The following is an 18,952-nucleotide window of genomic DNA, read 5'->3' as shown; positions in this document are numbered from 1 at the left end:
GGACCCTATTTACTTTTCTTAATGCACGTTCCTGGTTTTATCCTGCACGATTCATCAGCAGGTAGTGCTGGTTTAGACTGGCTTGTTTGCCTGACCTCAGATCTGTGGATTATGTGTATATGTTGCATTGGTATCTTTAAATGATTTAGTCAGAGTTTCTAACCTGATAAATACTTATTTTACAGATCAAACTAGTCAATATAAATGCCACTGACATCGCTGATGGACGTCCATCCATTGTCTTGGGGCTGATATGGACCATTATCCTCTATTTCCAGGTAATGTTTGCCAATTATGTTCGTAGGATCTGGAAAATTGTCACGCGTCTATGTGTATCTGTATTTTAAGGGTCTGTCTTCGCAAACTTTTGCAGATTGAGGAGTTGACCAGTAATCTTCAAGCCCTTCAGGCTTTATCCAGCAGTGCGTCTTCGGTGGACAGCATGGCCAGCTCAGAGACGGGCAGCCCACCCATGAAACGCAAGGGGGTCACCAAGTTTCAGGGCAACGCCAAAAGAGCCATGCTCAGATGGGTCCAAAACACAGCGACCAAGTATGCCATTTTTTGTCAATTGAAGGAATATTTCAGAAAGATAATTCAGAAATATTTACAAAGCAAACTGACCATCTGTAATAGATTTGTTAAAGCGCAACTCTCGCCAAAATGCAACCTAGAGTCTTTTTGTGAATCTACCCGAGGCAAACTTTCTTTAAAAGCATAATTAGGATGGAAACGCCACTTTTAAGATTGACCATATTTTCGTTTTTGGTCAAATTGCCTTTTGAATGGGGGTGCTAGGGGCACTACTATGATAGCATCAAAAATCGCTATTTTTAAAACACTAAGGAGGCTCGACACAACATGAAACTTTGCTCGAAGTATCACCAGAGGCTCTACACATGAACTCGAGCATTGAGAACATTGTTTGTGTACACAGAGTTTACTAAAAAGAAAGATTTTGAACAACTCACTGTAGCTGTGTCCGCCGGCATTTTGACAGTCAAAAATAGTCGACCTCCGAATGCGAATGAACTGACTCTGAATTTTAGTATCGTTTCTTATATGAGGATCCTTTTTCAAATACAAGGTCAATATTGATTTTCACTAACAACAAAACAACAAATTATCCTTTAATTGTGTTTATATGGAACTAAGCTTTAGGAGCTTTCCATCTTTACTCTCCTCCCTGTTACATTGCATTCGGAGATCGACTATTTTTTACTGACAGAATGCCGGCGACCGGAAACAACAGAGCCCCTAGCACTCCCATTTAAAAGGCAATTTGACCGAAAACGAAAATACGGTCAATCTTAAAAGTGGCGTTTCCATCCTAATTATGCTTTTAAATGAAAGTTTGCCTCGGGTGGATTCACAAAAAGACCCTAGGTTGCATTTTGGCGAGAGTTATGCTTTAACCAAGGAGAATGGTGTATAAAAATAGGTCTTATTGTTAATAAGGCCCCTAATAAGTCGTTATTTCTTCTTGCAAGGCGTCTCGGGATTGAAGTTAAAGACTTTGGTCCTAGTTGGCGCAGTGGTGTGGCCTTCCATTCTGTTATTTATGCCATTCGACCAGAGCTCGTGGACATGGACGTCGTGAGAAAGAGAAGTAATCGTGAGAATCTGGAAGAGGCGTTCAGTATTGCGGAGAATGACCTGGGAATACCACGTTTACTAGATCCTGAAGGTACAGATACAACTTATTTTTCTCCAAATTCTCTCCAATTTCTTTTCAGATAGACAATGTCCACCTACAAAATTGCACCATGGTTTTTGGACATGGAAAGACCATGTTTTTTAGATGATGTATAATGGTATTTGAAGGCCATTCTTTAAATTACGTTAGAGTACCATTCAAATACCATTGTATATTAATATGGGAATCATTCATTACTATGATATATACAGGGTTATTATAGTTTACACTAAGTGCAAATAGCCCGCCTTGTTGGCAGAGGCTATTTACACTAACTCCGCCCACTGACGTTTGGATGAGCCAGACAAAATGACGGAAAACGCTGAATTGTCAACAGTAGCAATAGTGTAGGGGTAAAGCGTGTGATTTCATAACAATAATAATGTAGATTCAGTCAATGATCTGTTGTGCTGTTAAAGAGCCACTTATTAGTTTTGAGTTTGATGTGAATAGACACTGCATAATTATACTGGGGATCCGTCATCATCAGGCCTCATTACAGACAGATGCTGTTATAGTTTCTTATATAGGTCATGCTGCTATTCAAGCATTACATCAGGCTTGATCAGATGCAGAATAGCATGACATCATGATGTGATCTGGCAGAATGCCTTTGAATAGGCTATAAAAAGCCTCATTTGGCTCTTCAGGTCAATGGATCGTCTAATACGACTATTATTATTTTTACTATGACATTTTTTCTTTTGTCATACACATAGCAAAAGTTTGGGGTCGGTAAGATTTGGCTCTTCTGCTCACCAAGACTGCATTTGTTTGATTAAAAATACAGGAAAAACAGTAATATTGTAAAATATTATTACAATTTATACCATGGTCTGGGTGAATACACGATTCTGATTGGCTGCAGGGTGTCCATTAAAAAGTGATAATGTACACCTAGGAAAGGCGTCCCGTCAATTTGCCTGATGACAGTTCTAAATGATGGCGCTGGCTCAAACTCACTGATCAACTGCTGCGGTCGGGTCGCTGTGGCCACGTTGCTTGGCAACGCCTGTATACGGGAGATATTAAATAGTGCGCTCGACTTAATAAATAAAAACCCTCACGATTTTTACTCTAAAACACATTAAAGTATTATTAATTGATTAAATATTTCTTTCTTTCGTAAGTGACCATGGTATAAGCGGGATAATGCCCTTCGAGGTGTCCATTAACAGAAATTAATGGACTTCGCGGAAGCAACCGTCCGACGCCTCCGCGTCGTCCATTAATTTCTGTTAATGGACACCTCGTCGGGCATTATCCCTTACTTAAAATACAGTGCTATGCATAAGTTTAGACACCCATGCTAAAGTTGACTAAAAAGAGGAATAAAAAATCATCTTTTGGAAATTGAACTTAATGCCTTAATTAAAAAAATTAGGAAAAATCCAACCTTTAAGGACACCAATTTTCTTTGTGAATGAATAATGTATCGTAAATAAATAAATGTTCTTCCTTAAAATACAGGGTGCATAAGTCTGGACACCCCTATGGTAAATTCCCATAGAGGCAGGCAGATTTTTATTTTTAAAGGCCAGTTACTTCATGAATCCAGGATACTATGCATCCTGATAAAGTTAAAATTAAAATAGCCCCACATCATCACATAGCCTTCACCATACCTAGAGATCAGCATGGAGTACTTTCCATAAGATCATCTCTCAATGCAAATCAAACCAGCTATTAGGCTAACTGGAATAAAACCGAACGGTAATGTATATATTTTTCTTTTGATATTTTCATCAACTTATGTACATTGGTTTGCACTATTTTTGGTTTTGGTAAGCTTCAAATCCTGTAAGAAAGAATACCAATCTACAATACAAATTTACATTAGTAAAACTAAAACTATGTGCATGCATATGGATAGATAATTCGCACAATGGTAATACCTCAAGCATTTCCCCTTGTGGGGTTCAAACCTCCAACTTTGTGTTTGTTTTTCTTGCAGATGTGGATGTGGACAAGCCGGATGAGAAATCCATAATGACATATGTAGCTCAGTTTCTGAAGCACTACCCAGATCCCCACCAGTCCGAGACAGATGGACAGCAAGAGGTACGATTTAGTGCTTATGCACAAGCTAAAAATACACTAGCCGCTTGCTGTTGTTATTTAATGCAGTCACTGCTGTAGTGCTTGCTCATTAGTCACTAACCATTTACTGTAGTCAATCACAATGTGGAATCCATTCAAGGAGCCTTTGACTCTCGCATCACACCCATAATGCATTGCTCCGTGTGCTCACTCTGTCTCTCTGTCTGTGTCACTCACTGTGCGCATTTGTAGCTGGTTCGTTCCATTCCTACATTCGCTCTCTCTATCCCAGCTCTACAGGTAAGAGCCGATTTCGTCTCGCCTGCATGAGGTTCATTTAGTGTATGGGACATTCTCAAGAAATGATGCCATATGTGCTATAAAACTATAGGAAATGTAATTACAACCCTACCACAAAAAAATGCATAACATTTCAAGAGTTTAAATACTAATAATTTTAAATAGATAATTGAGTAAAAAAAAATCACATTACAGCGTGCCTTCCCCAACATAAAAACAACATGAACTTCACAAGTGCAAAAACACGTGGTCACGTGAAACAGATACTTTGCACATGGGAAACGTGTGGTTTTGGATCAGTTCCCATGTGAAATCCACATAATCACATGTGAGAAATTCACGTTTTTTATTCTGTAAGGGCTATGAATCACACATTAAAACTAGGAATAAAATGAATAACTCATGATATGTCTCTCAAAACATGCTTTTTGCTAACACTCTTAAAACATTTTTAGGGTTGAATAATAAAAAGATCAGTGCACAAAAATTCTAATAATGGCCTTAGCACCACATCTTTTGCTTTTAGTATTCTGTTGCTTTTTCTGTAAAATACTATAGTATAATAAAACACTGAACAGAATTAAATTACCAAATAAGTTCAGTATCATGTTAATTATGAGTAGTAAGAACTGGATAAACATACAACACACAAATGTCACTGTTTCCTGAGAATGGCCATTCTGCGGTGGATGGATGCTCTCTGCTTGTTTCCTCTCTTTCTCTGGCTTTTATCTTGCTAACGTCTTGACTGTGTTGTGTTTGCATCTCTTGATGTGCCTTTGCTCTCCTGGACAGTATGATCCACAAGATATTGAGCTAATGCTTGAGGTATGTGGTATTAATAAATAGGGTCATAATAGCTCTGTATTGTGTGTTACAAAATAATACAAAATAGTTGAAGATCTTCCCTCTTCTTTGGGATTGGACTCTCTCCTGTTTTTCACTGTTTCACACTGCTGTGTTACTTGCTGTGGGTCTCTTGCTGAATATCTGCTAAACGAGTGATAAATGGTTGTTTCTTTCTGTCTGATGTGCACAGAAAGAGGAACGCAAGGTGCTGAGGGAGGTGAAGATCTGGCTGGATCAGCTAGAGAGAGATATTCTGCGTGCACAGGGATCTGAAGAGAGTCTCACTGACAAATATCAGGTAAAGCTGACCGTTTTACTTCTATGATCTTTAGAATTAAACAGGCTGTTTTTGCTGCTTTTAGAACCTCTACATGTAAATAAGATCTTATATGATTGGCTTAAAGGAGAACTCCGGTCAATTTTAACATTGAGCTCATTTTTTTGTAAATTTGGAGTGCTGTCAATACAGAGAACAACGACAAAAATCGGTGTTGCCTACACCGTGTTATCCTCTTTTTAAAATTTGCACCCTGTTGACTTCAATGGGGCAAGTTTTAAACCTGCTTTTAGCCTCTTAACATCCTTGATGTGTCATTACAAGTGCACAGGTCATGTGAGTGATTCCTTCGGAGTGAACGCGGGTGAATCTGACTGCAGTAGATGTGAAAGATATGAATAAAAATGATATTTATTTAGCCAGCGCTCATACCTGTATTTACATCCTGTTTTCGGTCGAAGTCCATGGTAATCGATTGTCGAGTTCACGCGCATGATCATAGGTACTAAACCAATGCGTGTGAACTCGATAATCGATTACTTTGGACTTTGACCGAAAACAGGATGTGAATACAGGTATGTGCGCTGGCTGAATAAACATCATTTTTATTCATATCTTTCACATCTACTGCAGTCAGATTCACCCGTGTTCACTCCGAAGGAATCACTCAACATGGCTGTGCACTTGTAATGACACATCAAGGATGTTAAGAGGCTAAAAGCAGGTTTAAAACTTGCCCCATTGAAGTCAACAGGGTGCAAATTTTAAAAAGAGGATAACACGGTGTAGGCAACACCGATTTTTGTCGTTGTTCTCTGTACTGACAGCACTCCAAAATGTACAAAAAAATGAGCTCAATGTTAAAATTGACCGGAGTTCTCCTTTAACTCTTTGCATTTGAAATGAGTTGTGAGTTTGCTGTCAGTTCAGATGTATTTAGTGCTGCCCCATCATTCTTGTTTTGACTGCAGGCCTTTAAGAGCTTCCGTGTGCAGTATGAGATGAGAAAGAAACAGATCGAGTCTCTCCTGCAGCCGGTACACAGGGACGGCAAACTGTCAGTGGATCAGGCAGTGGTCAAACAGTCCTGGGATCATGTGTCTGTCAGGGTATGTGATTTGCCAAATGTTATTCAAGAGTTTGCTCACCCAAAAAGTAAAATTCTGTCATTATTTACTCATTTTTTAATGGAATGCAAATGGAGATGTTTAGCGTTATGTTCATGACACTTGTTATACAATGAAAATGAATTGGGACAGGCACTGTGGAGCACCAAAAATGACAAAAATGCACCATAAAAGTAGTCAGAAGTTGTACTATTGCTTTGTGTGACGAACAGACTGATTCACTTAAAATTTCCCCACCACCGCAGCTCTTATAATCTCAGGTTTTGTCTATGATACGGACGGGCTTTGGTTGTTGCATGTGTCGTATAACTAATTTCATTATTCCAAATTTGAATATGTGGATAATGATACACAAATGCAATTTTTGAGAAGAGAAAATTAACACACATCTTATCATCTTAAGATAAACATATCACAAGAATCACTTAAATATCACTAATAATCAAATAAAATCACAATTAATATTTAAAAATGAACCTATTTATACAATGGGTAAATATGTTATTTTCTTACATAATCTCATTTACTGCATTAAAGAGCAAAAATAGTGCTTGTTAATATTTTTAAAGAACTCTAAGAATTTCTAAAGGCAAATTAATGCTTTAACTTAAGGTGGAGATTGTAAATATTAACTCTGAACTGTTGCTGATGTGAGAATAAATGAGTGTGCACTTGTCTAGCTGTCATTAGCTGTAATTAAGTGTGAATTGGAGCGTAGACCGTGGATGCGGGGTTCATTACTGAGGAAAGAGGACAGACACACAGAGACTGTTTTGTTCAAAGGAACAGAGAAGTCCATAGAGTGGATACAGCAATCTGGCCAGACTCTTGACAGCTTGAAGGGTCCTCACAAACAGTGAGCGGCAGTAAAAACAGATCTCTCCTTTTGAATTTTGCTATGCATTTTTGTGGTTTGTGCAGCTCTTAGACTGGCACATCCATCTGGACAAGTCTATGCCGGGCCCTCTGGGAGTGATCGGAGCCTGGCTGCATCGGGCAGAACTTTCCCTGAGAGAGGATGTACCGATTCAACAGGCCCATGAAGAGACAGCCAACATCATCCACAGAAAACTAGAACAGCACAAGGTAGGTGCAAGAAGGTGCAAGTTTTTTTATTTCTTGAGGGACTTGCTCCGATCACTGTTCTCCTAAAATTAGAATTGGTGTGTTTTCTGTATAGGAGGTGTTGAAGAATTTGGAGGGACACAGACAGACATTTCAACAGATTCACAGAGACCGATCAGTAAACGGCGTCCCGGTTCCACCAGAGCAGCTTCAGGACATGGCGGAAAGGTCAACTCTGATGAACTTAGGTTTCACTGTTTATAGGCAACATGAAACAGCATTTGCATTGCATTTAATGTCCATTATGTGATGTAGAGAGCTTTAGAGCTCAGAACATCAAATAGACTTTGACTTTAGCCACCTAGCAACCACCCAGAACAACCTAGCAACTACCTAGTTCTAGAGCATCCCTAGCAACCTAATAGCAATGTGATCACAACCATATCACAACCATTTAGAACATGTGGAACAACTCTGCAGCCACACAGCAACACCCTAGCAACCACATAGTACCCTAAGTAACCACATAACAATGTGCTCACAACCACTCAGAACATGTGGAGCAAGTCTGCAGCCACATAGCAATGCCATAGCAACCACATAGTACCACATAGCAATGTGCTCACGACCACTTAGAACATGTGGAACAACTCTGCAGCCACATAGAAACACCCTAGCAACCACATAGTACCCCTAGTAACCACATAGCAATGTGCTCAACATGTGGAACAACTCTGCAACCATATAGCAGTGCCCTAGCAACCACATAATACCCCTAGTAACCAAATAGCAATGTGCTCACAACCACTCAGAACATGTGGAACAACTCTGCAACCATATAGCAACGCCCTGGCAACCACCCAGGGCACCCCTATCAATAACATAGCAATTTGCTCACAACCACATAGAACACCACTCAGAACATTAGCCAGAGAATCCCTAGCAACCAACCAGAGTACCTCTAGTAACCACATAGCAATGCTCTAGCAACCACCCAAAGTCCATCAAGTAACCACATAGCAATGCCCTAGCAACCACCCAAAGTCCATCTAGTAACCACATAGCAATGCCCTAGCAACCACCCAGAACACTCTAGCAGCATGCCAGCGAGTTTTATAAAATGACACATGTAACTTTTGTTACATTCAAGTACAAGTCTTTTCAGAGGTGAAAAATGTCATAACATTTTGAGGACAACAAACTAATAATGAATAATAAGTCACACAATAAGTCCAGCAACATTTATTAATAAGTTATAATTTGTTTGTTTCATGTTGACTTTAAATATTAAGGTCTATGGTCTTAAATCCCATCGATTACTGTTATATTTACTGCTGTTTCTTGTTTTCACAGATTTAATTTTGTTTCCACATCATCTCACGTCCATCTAATTAAATTTGAATTCTGGGAGATGAAGTATCGTCTCATGGCTTTTCTAATGCTGGCGGAGTCAAAGCTCAAATCCTGGATCATTAAATACGGCCGACGGGACTCAGTGGAGCTTCTTCTGCAAAATTATATTGTACGCCCTCCAGCTTACTTAATAAACTCTTTTAAATCTGCTAATCTAAAAAAAGATTCAGCTAACATATCACATTCCCTCATTTACTCACAGGTGTTCATTGAAGGCCATAAGTTCTTTGAGCAATATGAAACCACGTTTCGGACTCTGAAACAAGCTGCAGACACCTACTTGAAATCTGGGGCTTCAGGTAAGACTGATCTCTCTTTCATCCATTTTCCCCTGAGGCTGCAGATTCATGCAGCTTTTTATAATCATTCCCTGGCAGCAATTCTGAACTCTAGCAGACAAAATGAGCCTCTTGCTTTGTGATCTGGCAGCCTCATTCTGTCAAGCATCCTTTAAACCATTTCAGTGGCGAAACAAGTGCTCTGGACTAATAATTATTTCTCACTCAAAATTACACTTGACTCTCATTTGTCACAAATGAATGTTCAGGTCATATTTCACCCCAAAATCAAGAGTGAAAAAAAGTTATATTTTGCATAATGAAAACGAAGCCTATTTTTAGACCGATTACAGGTTTTCTGCGTTGTCACATTATTTTCTGCATAAGCATAAGAGACTTCTTTCAGAAACATAAAAAAAAAATCTTACTGACCAAACTTTATAACTTTATATAGTACCGGTATGTGTGTGTATATACTGTATATAGTAGTGGCCAAAAGAGGATATTTGTTTTTAAGGATCCTATAAATTTGATTAAACCATCAAAATATGAAGGAAATATCTTAATTTAAATATTTTAAATAAGGGAAGAACAAAACACTAAACTTGGTTAAGGTATTTATTAGGGCTGTGAAAAGATTAATCGCGATTAATCGCATCCAAAATAAAAGTTTGTGTTTACATAATAAATGTGTGTGTACTGTGTATCATTATTTTGTATATATAAATACACACACTTGCATGTATATATTTAAGAAAAAATTGTTATTTATATATACAAATATTTATATTTATATATAATATAAATTATATTTAAATATATACAGTATCTACATGCAAATATTTCTTAAATAAATACATGCATGTGTGTGTATTTATATATATACAAAATAATGATACACAGTACACACACATTTATTATGTAAACACAAACTTTTATTTTGGATGCGATTAATCGCGATTAATCTTTTCACAGCCCTAATATTTATCTGACAAAATTATTTGGCAAAAAAATTGCTACAGGTTTTTTTTTTACTACTGTGTATATATATCTCCATTTCTTTAAAATGTAACATGTCATAATATATTAGTAATATTAGCAAAAATAATATTAATATTATCATTACTGTAATGCTATATATATATATATATATATATATATATTGAAACATTTATGTTCAATGCGGGTAATTGCAAATAATTGATTTGACAGCACTAATATATATTTTAAAACGTTTATGTTAGATGCAGTTAATCGCGATGAATCGATTTGACAGCACTAATATATATATATATATATATATATATATATATATATATATATATATATATTAGGGCTGTCAATCGATTAAAAATTTTAATCGCGATTAATCGCATGATTGTCATGAGTTAACTCGCGATTAATCGCATTTAATCGCACATTTTTTTATTTGTTCTAAATGTACCTTAAATTAATACTTTTCAAGTTTGTAATACTCTAATCAACGTGAGCATGGATAAATATAGATGATTTATGCAAATGTATGTTTATTATTGAAACCATAGTCAATATAGAGCATAAGGACGAGACATGTTTCAAAGGTCATAGATGTTTTTTGCAAAGAACTTGTTCATGTCTATTAGACACATGTAGAAAGAACAAAGAAATACCAGGTTACCATTACTTCTCTTTCTTTGCACTGAGCAATTTACTAACACAAACATGTTTAGATTTTTGCATGACAGGGCAGCTCTTCTGAAAATGCTAAATTTAAATTTATTATTTATTATTACATTGTAGTTTGTCTCTCTCTGTGCCCATTTTGATGAAGCTAAATTCTCAATAAAACTGTTTTCATTTGGTATATTTTACTGTTTCTGTTGTCAAACAACGGAATGAATTTGAAATGGTGACTGAAACGCGACCCATTAAGACATAACCAGCTCTCCCTTCCAAGATGTTAAGTTAATCTGCACAAAAATTCTGATAATCGAGCCGTCGTCTGATGAAATCAAATACACATAAGATAAATATAGACAATATCCGTGCTCTGATTTCGGCTATACTTGTAAAATTAGAGAAGCAACATAATATCTGTGCTTAACTGAATTAAAGCGCTGCTCCTCCGCGGGAGACGCAGAGAGAGAGAGAGAGAGAGAGAGAGAGAGAGAGAGCGAGCGAGCGAGAGAGAGGTGCGCGCGCGTGCTGAGAGAGCAGTACCGGCGGTACCGGTAACGTTAGATTCTCAGAAACTAAATAAGGTTTGGGCGCTTTGTTGACGGGAAAAAATCGCTAAAGGGGTCTGCAATGTCGCTAAGTTGGCAACACTGTGTATCTCCATTTCTCCAACTAGGGGTTGGGCCACGGGTCAAACAGAAAATACGCGCTGCGTTAATCGCGCGTTAAAAAAAATAGTGGCGTTAATATGATTTTGCGTTAACGCGTTATTAACGCGCTAACTTTGACAGCCCTAATATATATATATATATATATATATATATATATATATATATATATATATATGTACACACAAACGTTTATGTTAGATGTGATTAATTGGGATTAATTGATTTGACAGCACTAATATATATTTAAAAAACGATTATGTTAGATGCGATTAATCGCAATTATACTGTATGTATATATCAATATCAACATTTATATATCAAAATTTAATTTCTTCATTTTATTCTTTTGAAAATGGCAAGAAACATGCCCTGGATATGTTTGTGACGGTTTCAAAAACAGATTCACTTTGAATACAAAGGTACCATTTCAGGTGTAGTAATGTGGCCTAACAATTTTCATATTCTAGGGTGTAAAATCATCATGAGAGGTGTCTTTAGAGGAACCAGAGTATTCTGTAACATAGTGACTCCTTAGATAATGTGAGTGATCTAGACTGACTGTGCACAAGTGTTTAACCTCACATTACAGTGATTTCACTTCTAGTAACAGCTACTGACAGTTCACTTGAATTAGCTGATGCTCTAATCCGCAACAGTGCACATCTTCTTGACTCTAGGGATTGATATGCACTTCTTGTGTACCTCAAATGCATTTGTTTTATACATGCAATACTTTATTATTCATTAAGTTTTTTTGTTCATATTGTGATTTTCATTCAGCTGAAGAGGTAGAAGGGGTGAATAAGTTTCTGAGCGATGCAACAGCGCAGTGGAAGAACCTGTCAGTGGAGGTGCGCAGCGTCCGAAGCATGCTGGAGGAAGTGATCTGCAACTGGGAGAAGTACAGCAGCACAGTGGCCAGCCTGCAGGCCTGGCTGGAGGACGCCGAGAAGATGCTCAACCAGTCCGAGAGCGACAAACGGGTGTGTTGTCAAAGTTTGTGACTTTCAGATGAAATGCGTCGGGATAAACGTCAAACAGCTCTTGCGTATTTAAACAGTGTGAATTCTTCTGTAGGAGTTTTTCCGCAGTCTTCCACTCTGGATTCAGCAACACATGGACATGAACGATGCTGGAAACTTCCTGATTGAGACATGCGATGAGACTGTGTCCCGAGAACTCAAACAGCAGCTGCTCCTTCTCAACGGCAGATGGAGAGAGCTGTTTGTCAAAGTCAAACATGTAAGACAAGTGGCATCACATTTAAGATCGTAAGCGTCTATTTATATGCTTCAAGTAATGGTTTCATGACAGTTTTTCATGACAGTTTTCCTAACAGTCATCACTTTTAAGAAATAGTAGTAGATGTTCATGTTGGTGTAAACTTAATTCTGATAACATATATATTTTTCTTAGTATGCAAGAGCAGATGAAGTGGACAAACTGAGGAAGGATTATGACGATGGGATTGACGCTTTAAAAGCGTTTATTGACACGGCCAATGAGAGGATGAACACACCAGTTCAAGTTTCGTTTCTGAACATAAGGACACATCTTCAAGACGTTGAGGTAATCAGAGTTCACAAAGCTTACTACCTGGCTCTCTGAAATACTTGATTCTGATTGGTCAATTACAGAATAACTCCCTTTAGTGATAAAATCTCTTTTTTTGTGTGACATTTGACCAGCTGACTGTACATCGACTTATGTACAATACTGTTCAAAAGTTTGGGGTTGGTAAGATTTTTCAATGATTTTTTTAAAGAAATCTCTTCTTCTCACCAAGGCTGCATTTATTTAATCAATAATACAGTAAAACATTGTGTTGGAACATTGGAATATTGTGAAAGATGATTACAGCTTAAAATAATTGTTTTCTAGTTTAAAATATTTTAAAATGAAATCTGTGATGGCAAAGCTGAATTTTCAGCATCATTACTCCAGTCTTCAGTGTCACATGATCCATCAGAAATCATTCTAATATGATGATTTGCTGCTCAAGAAATATTATTATTATCAATGCTGAAAACAGCTGTGCTGTTTAATATCTTAATGGAAATCTCTGATAAATAGAAAGTTCAAAAGAACAGCATTTATTTGGAATATATATATATATATATATATATTGGAATATATATATTTTTGTCAATCTAAAATTGAAAAATGTCACTTAATGCATCCTTGCTGAAATAGTTTTTTTTTTTAAATGTTACTGGCCCAAACTTTTGAATGTTAGTGCACATAATACATGAATAATGTTAGTGCACATAATACAGTTTATGCAGTTTATATCACAAAAATTAAGGCTGTTTGCTGCAGGATCATTGGAGCTAGAGATTATATAAATATCAACTCATTTCTCGTAGGACATCAAGCACAAAGTGCCGTCCATGGAGGCGGCGTACAAGTCGGCCACGCGTAACGCGCAGCAGCTGACCAAAGACATCACAGAGGAGGAGATCGCTCAGATGCTGGCTAACATGGCAAACATCAAGGATGAGCTCAGCAAGGTGCCTGCCCTGTATTTCCCCATGAACTGCCACATTAAACCATAATCACAGCGTCTCACATTATACCTCAATGTCTGGTTCAGATAAGAGAGAGAATTCTGCCCCTGCTGAGGGACTCCCAGGCCATGCTGCCTCCATTAGAGGAGATGGAGAAACATATCACTGGGTTCTACCAGTCGCTGGAGAAGGCGAGCCGCATCACTTCCTCCCGGGACTCCGAGGCTCCAGGAGACTTCAAGCAGAAGTGTCAGGTGACTAAAGACCTATTGGTTGCACGGGTCATTATACTGCTTGCACTACCTTAAAGCCCTGTAATACTGTTTGCACCACCTTAAAGGCCTGTTTACATTTTAAAAATTAATTGCAAGATTTTAAACAGAAGTATAAGTAATATATCATTCAATACTGAAAAATAGCAGGTATTATAGTTAACCGAAACTAAAACCATAAAAAAAAAAAATTTTTGTTACTTGAAATAAGGTAAACGTTAGCCCAAAATAAAATAAAATCTAAAAAAAACTTGAAATAAAAATGATTAAAAAACGACATAAACATATTAAAAAACTAAAACTAAATAAAATGACAAAAACACAACTAAATTACTTTAAATTAAAAAGGAAAATTTAAAAAAATAATTTATTATATTAATACAAACTAATAAAAATAACTTCGGTAAAAACTGTTTGTGTAATAACAAATTAAATATTTTGCCCAACATTGACTCTCTAGTCAATTTATTCAGGGGTCCACATTTTTTAGAAAATGAAGAATATTGTCTGTTAAATAGTTTTGTTTAAAATTTTTGGGATATTTTGTGCCTTTGTGTCCTTTATTTGCACCCAAATCAGTGTGGACAGGCGTTAAGATTTAATATACTAAAATGTATAAAATGTCTAAAATCTAAAATGTATTATACACTTAATATATTAAAATGTATTTGCCATTAATTCTCTCTCTTTGTATTTTCTCTGTTTATATCAGGAGCTGGTGACCTATCAGCAGAGCTGTAAAAAATGTCTGTCAGTGATTGATAAAAACCATCAGGTCATTCTGAAATCATTGGACACCAGTAAGAACCTAAAACACCTGGACACGTCATTGCTGGAGAGGAGAATCACAGAGCTTCAGGCCTCTTCACAGGTGGGAACTGCACAGAAGGAAGAAGAACATCATGGGCACTATTTTAACGATCTAAGCGCATGGTCTAAAGCGCACGGCGCAAGTTCACTTAGGGTGTGTCGAAATCCACTTTTGCTAGTTTAACGACGGGAAAAATGGTCGGCGTGCCAGGAGCATGGTCTAAAAGGGTCGTCCCTATTCTCTTAATGAGTAATGGGTGTGTTTTGGGATTTACGTGCATTAAACCAATCAGAGTCTCATCTCCCATTCCCTTTAAATGCCAGTTGTGCCATGGCAGATTCGCTATTTACATGGCGTAATTTGATAGTGGAAAGACTGAAGCCTTCTCCAGAGCGCAAACGGAACTGCTTGTGCGCAAGGTTAAAGTGCGCAAGCAGACCATCTACGGGACAAGCCGGATTCCACCATATCTTTATGTACACAATAATAATCTTTTACATTGTAATCCTTTTAATTTTAATATTTGGCATGTTTGTGTGCTGCTGTGCGTCCCTGTGTGTTTAATAAGCTTAGTGTACATGCGTTGTGGACCCGTCTATAGGCGCACATTACTAACGTGCTCTTTAAATTACAAAAAAAATTATATTGCGCCATTGACTTTTGACCAGGTTTCAGTTGCTCAATGTCGCAGTCTATTTCTGTTGCCCCAAAATAGCAACGCGCCAACAATGCACCAGAACACACCTCGTTTTCAGGCCAGCACGCCCAAATCATTTGCTATTTAAACAACATGACACAGGACGTGAAAATGATAACTGCGTCGGGCTGAAACTAGCAAAAAACACTTGCATCATGCTTGCCGCTGCATTGCGCCGGGTGTAAGATAGGGCCCCATGTCTTATGCACAAGAATGACTATTGATTGCAAACTTTGGTAGCTTGGTAAATCTGAGCATAGTTTGAGATCTCTTTTATTCTGAATGAGAATCTGAGGATCAGGTGAATTAGGCAGAAGTCATCCATTTGAGAGAAACAATTGATGTTTCAATTGTGCCTACATGTGTGTTTTTGTATGCTTTATCTCAAAAAGGGCATGGTAAAAGAAACCACAGAATGGAAGCGACACGTGGAGGCGAACAGCAGCCTGATGAAGAGATTTGAGGAGTCTCGTGTGGAGCTGGAGAAGGTTCTGAAAATAGCTCGCAGCTCCATGACTGAGAGAGGAAACCCAGAGGACCTTTTGAAAAAGCACACTGTGAGAAATTAATCCCAACAGTCTGTTCTAGTGCTCGGCAAATAGGCCGAAAGCAGAGTTTGAACATAATTTGGTCTCTAGAAGGAAATGAGCAGAGAAATTTTAAAGCTGACATGATTTCATAATGCTTCTATTGAATGTCCTGCAGGAGTTCTTTGGGCAGCTGGATCAGAGAATCCTCAATGCGTTTCTTAAAGCCTGTGATGAACTCACAGATATTCTACCAGAGCAAGAACAACAGAATCTACAGGAAACAGTCAGGAAACTGCACAAACAGTGGAAGGTTAGAGAGCTATCTATCTATCTATCTATCTATCTATCTATCTATCTATCTATCTATCTATCTGAACGGTTTTTATTAAATATATTTTATAAATGGAACAGTTATAGTTGCATAACAACATTTACATACAATAATAATATTAATAATAATTATAGCTGCAAGCATCAATAATAATTAATAAATAGTAATAAAAAACCTGACAACAATAAGAAGGTATTGGCATTATAATCTGATTCAAACTTTTAAAAAATAAAATAAAATATATGGTGCAATTATAATTCAAAGAATGCACTATATTATGTTACTTTATCTGCAGGATTCATACATTACCATACATTAAAGTTATTTTCCTTTAAGTAAATGTTTCGACCTTAACCTATATTGATAATATGGTTGCTATTATGGGCTTTTCACACCTGAAGGGGTTAACCAATGGTCATATTTAACCCAGAATCAATGTAAAACATGCTTATCTTTTAAAAAATGATGCTAACTCTCTTTCAAATGGTCAAACATTCAAAATGGCTTCGATTAGGATCAATAAGGGTTTTTAAGTGGTCTGATGTGCACTGTAAAACCTAACAGTAATATGTACTAAATAGAATTGAGTTCATAGCACTCAAATATTACTGAAACTTGAATGACTGAAACAGAACTCAAACTGAATGAATTATAGAACATTTCTAGATCCCATAATGATAATTGTATAATTAAGTGATTAATTAAGTGATGATTGAGCATTAGTGATGAGCACCTGCTGTTAACAAGCAGAATCACTGAAGGAAAGAGAAACACAAGAACCACAACTGACTTCCAGCCACAGCAAAATCAACTGGAGATAAAAGAAGACATTAAATATCTCAAGATCTCAGCAGAGGAGGATTAAACATGATAATGATGACGATCATGATTTGAGTTTCATTTAAGGTCACCATTATGGAGATCAGCGTTTGCTTTAGTTGGGCTCTTGGCCCTTGACTTTTGCACTTAAGATTTTCTTTGGCTGCTATAATTGAGTGTTTATAAAACATATTTGTTATGGCACAAAAGGCAAGGAAAAGTCTGATCGGGTGTTGATGGTGAAGGATTGATGATGACAATCATCATTTAGTGACTTGATTCACTGATTTCATTCAGAGTCTGATCTCTGATTAAAAGGGCAACATATTAGTTTTACTCAAAACTGTGATTCTACAGCATAAGAGCTAGCCATGTTATGACCATCAGATAATATGAAGGATTTTACAAATAGTTGTGCACAAAAAGTTTCACAGAAAAGGTATTGCATTACGAAGACTCACACAGACATCAAGAATCAGCATATGAAATCTCAACAATGGTGACCATTAAAAAATTATTCATGCTGCAATGGATGCTGGGCACTAGCATAATACAAAACTTATCCATAGCTCCCAGCATGCATTGCGGCATAAATCATTTTTTAATGGTCACCATTGTTGAGATTCATATGCTGATTCTTGATTACTGTGTAAGTCAGCATGATACCATAGAGGCTTTTAAAATCTGATTGTCACAACAATGGGCCTTACAGCAGAATCAGTTCTATTATAATGAATAATACAAGTAATACATCACCTGTCTAATCAGAGATTAGGCTCTGGAAAAGATCAGAGGATCATGTCACTAAATGATGATTTTTATCATCTAAACACAACCCCATGCTCATATTTTCTTTTGGCGTATGTGCCATAACAAATGTGTTTCATAAACACTCAGTTACAGCAGCCAGAGGAAAAACTGGTGTTATAAAGTCAAGGGTCAAGAGCCCAACTAAAGCAAACACTGATCACTATCATGGTGTCTTTAACTGAAACTCAATAAATCATTAGCATCTAACCCTCTGTTCATTCTCAATAACAACTTCTGTAGACGCATGACAAAAGTCAAACTGTTTAGTAATAAGTGAAGCTGGCAATGCTGTTTGTGTAGTGGTTTAATCCTCCTCTGCTGAGATCTTTAGAGATTTAAACGTCTTTTATCTTGAGTTGATTTCATCTAAGGCTGTGGTTGGAAGTCAGTTGTAGTTCTTTTGTTTCTCTTTCCTTCATTGATTCTGCTTGTTAACAGCAGGTGTTAATCACTAATGCTCAATAATCACTTAATTAATCACTTAATTTCTTGACTGCAATGTATATCTACTTTTAGTAAACTCAACTGAAATAATTGCAGAGTACTCATAACTATTGTTTTTTTTTAAATTAAAAGAATTAAGACAATCGGTGTCCTCAAATGTAATAAGTTAGCTTAACTTATTGAATTTGACTTTGTGTGTGACATTGTGAGCTAACAGTAACTGCAAGTGCTCTGAGTTCATTTAAAGTTTGTCATTTCACTGTTTTTACTCAATAAAGTGAAGTTTCAGCTATATAAAGTATTTAAATGCAGTGTAAAGTTTAATTGTGTATTAAGAAATATTATTGTTTTAGTGGACT

The 18,952-nt window shown here is 36.9% G+C and overlaps 1 protein-coding gene across 19 annotated transcripts in view; it reads left to right on the top strand.

The window, feature by feature from the left end:
- The window catches only part of syne1b (spectrin repeat containing, nuclear envelope 1b), a 138,574-nt gene that overhangs the window by 21,142 nt on the left and 98,480 nt on the right, over positions 1-18,952 (top strand). For 13 of the 19 annotated variants that reach the window (XM_079853920.1, XM_079853916.1, XM_079853909.1 and 10 more), the window contains exons 5-23: positions 186-278; positions 374-552; positions 1,491-1,687; positions 3,651-3,757; positions 4,832-4,864; positions 5,076-5,183; positions 6,134-6,271; positions 7,211-7,375; positions 7,470-7,582; positions 8,708-8,876; positions 8,970-9,066; positions 12,153-12,355; positions 12,450-12,614; positions 12,789-12,941; positions 13,739-13,882; positions 13,966-14,133; positions 14,864-15,022; positions 16,052-16,216; positions 16,365-16,499. In XM_079853920.1, the coding sequence (XP_079710046.1) occupies positions 186-278; positions 374-552; positions 1,491-1,687; positions 3,651-3,757; positions 4,832-4,864; positions 5,076-5,183; positions 6,134-6,271; positions 7,211-7,375; positions 7,470-7,582; positions 8,708-8,876; positions 8,970-9,066; positions 12,153-12,355; positions 12,450-12,614; positions 12,789-12,941; positions 13,739-13,882; positions 13,966-14,133; positions 14,864-15,022; positions 16,052-16,216; positions 16,365-16,499 (2,691 nt within the window). The remainder of the gene's footprint in view (positions 1-185; positions 279-373; positions 553-1,490; positions 1,688-3,650; positions 3,758-4,831; positions 4,865-5,075; positions 5,184-6,133; positions 6,272-7,210; positions 7,376-7,469; positions 7,583-8,707; positions 8,877-8,969; positions 9,067-12,152; positions 12,356-12,449; positions 12,615-12,788; positions 12,942-13,738; positions 13,883-13,965; positions 14,134-14,863; positions 15,023-16,051; positions 16,217-16,364; positions 16,500-18,952) is intronic. The other 6 variants (XM_079853917.1, XM_079853915.1, XM_079853924.1 and 3 more) reach the window with 1 other exon arrangement.

The sequence above is a fragment of the Squalius cephalus genome (genome assembly GCF_949319135.1).
Source record: "Squalius cephalus genome assembly, chromosome: 20".
Lineage (NCBI taxonomy): Eukaryota > Metazoa > Chordata > Actinopteri > Cypriniformes > Leuciscidae > Squalius > Squalius cephalus.
This window is presented reverse-complemented; position numbering and strand designations above follow the sequence as displayed.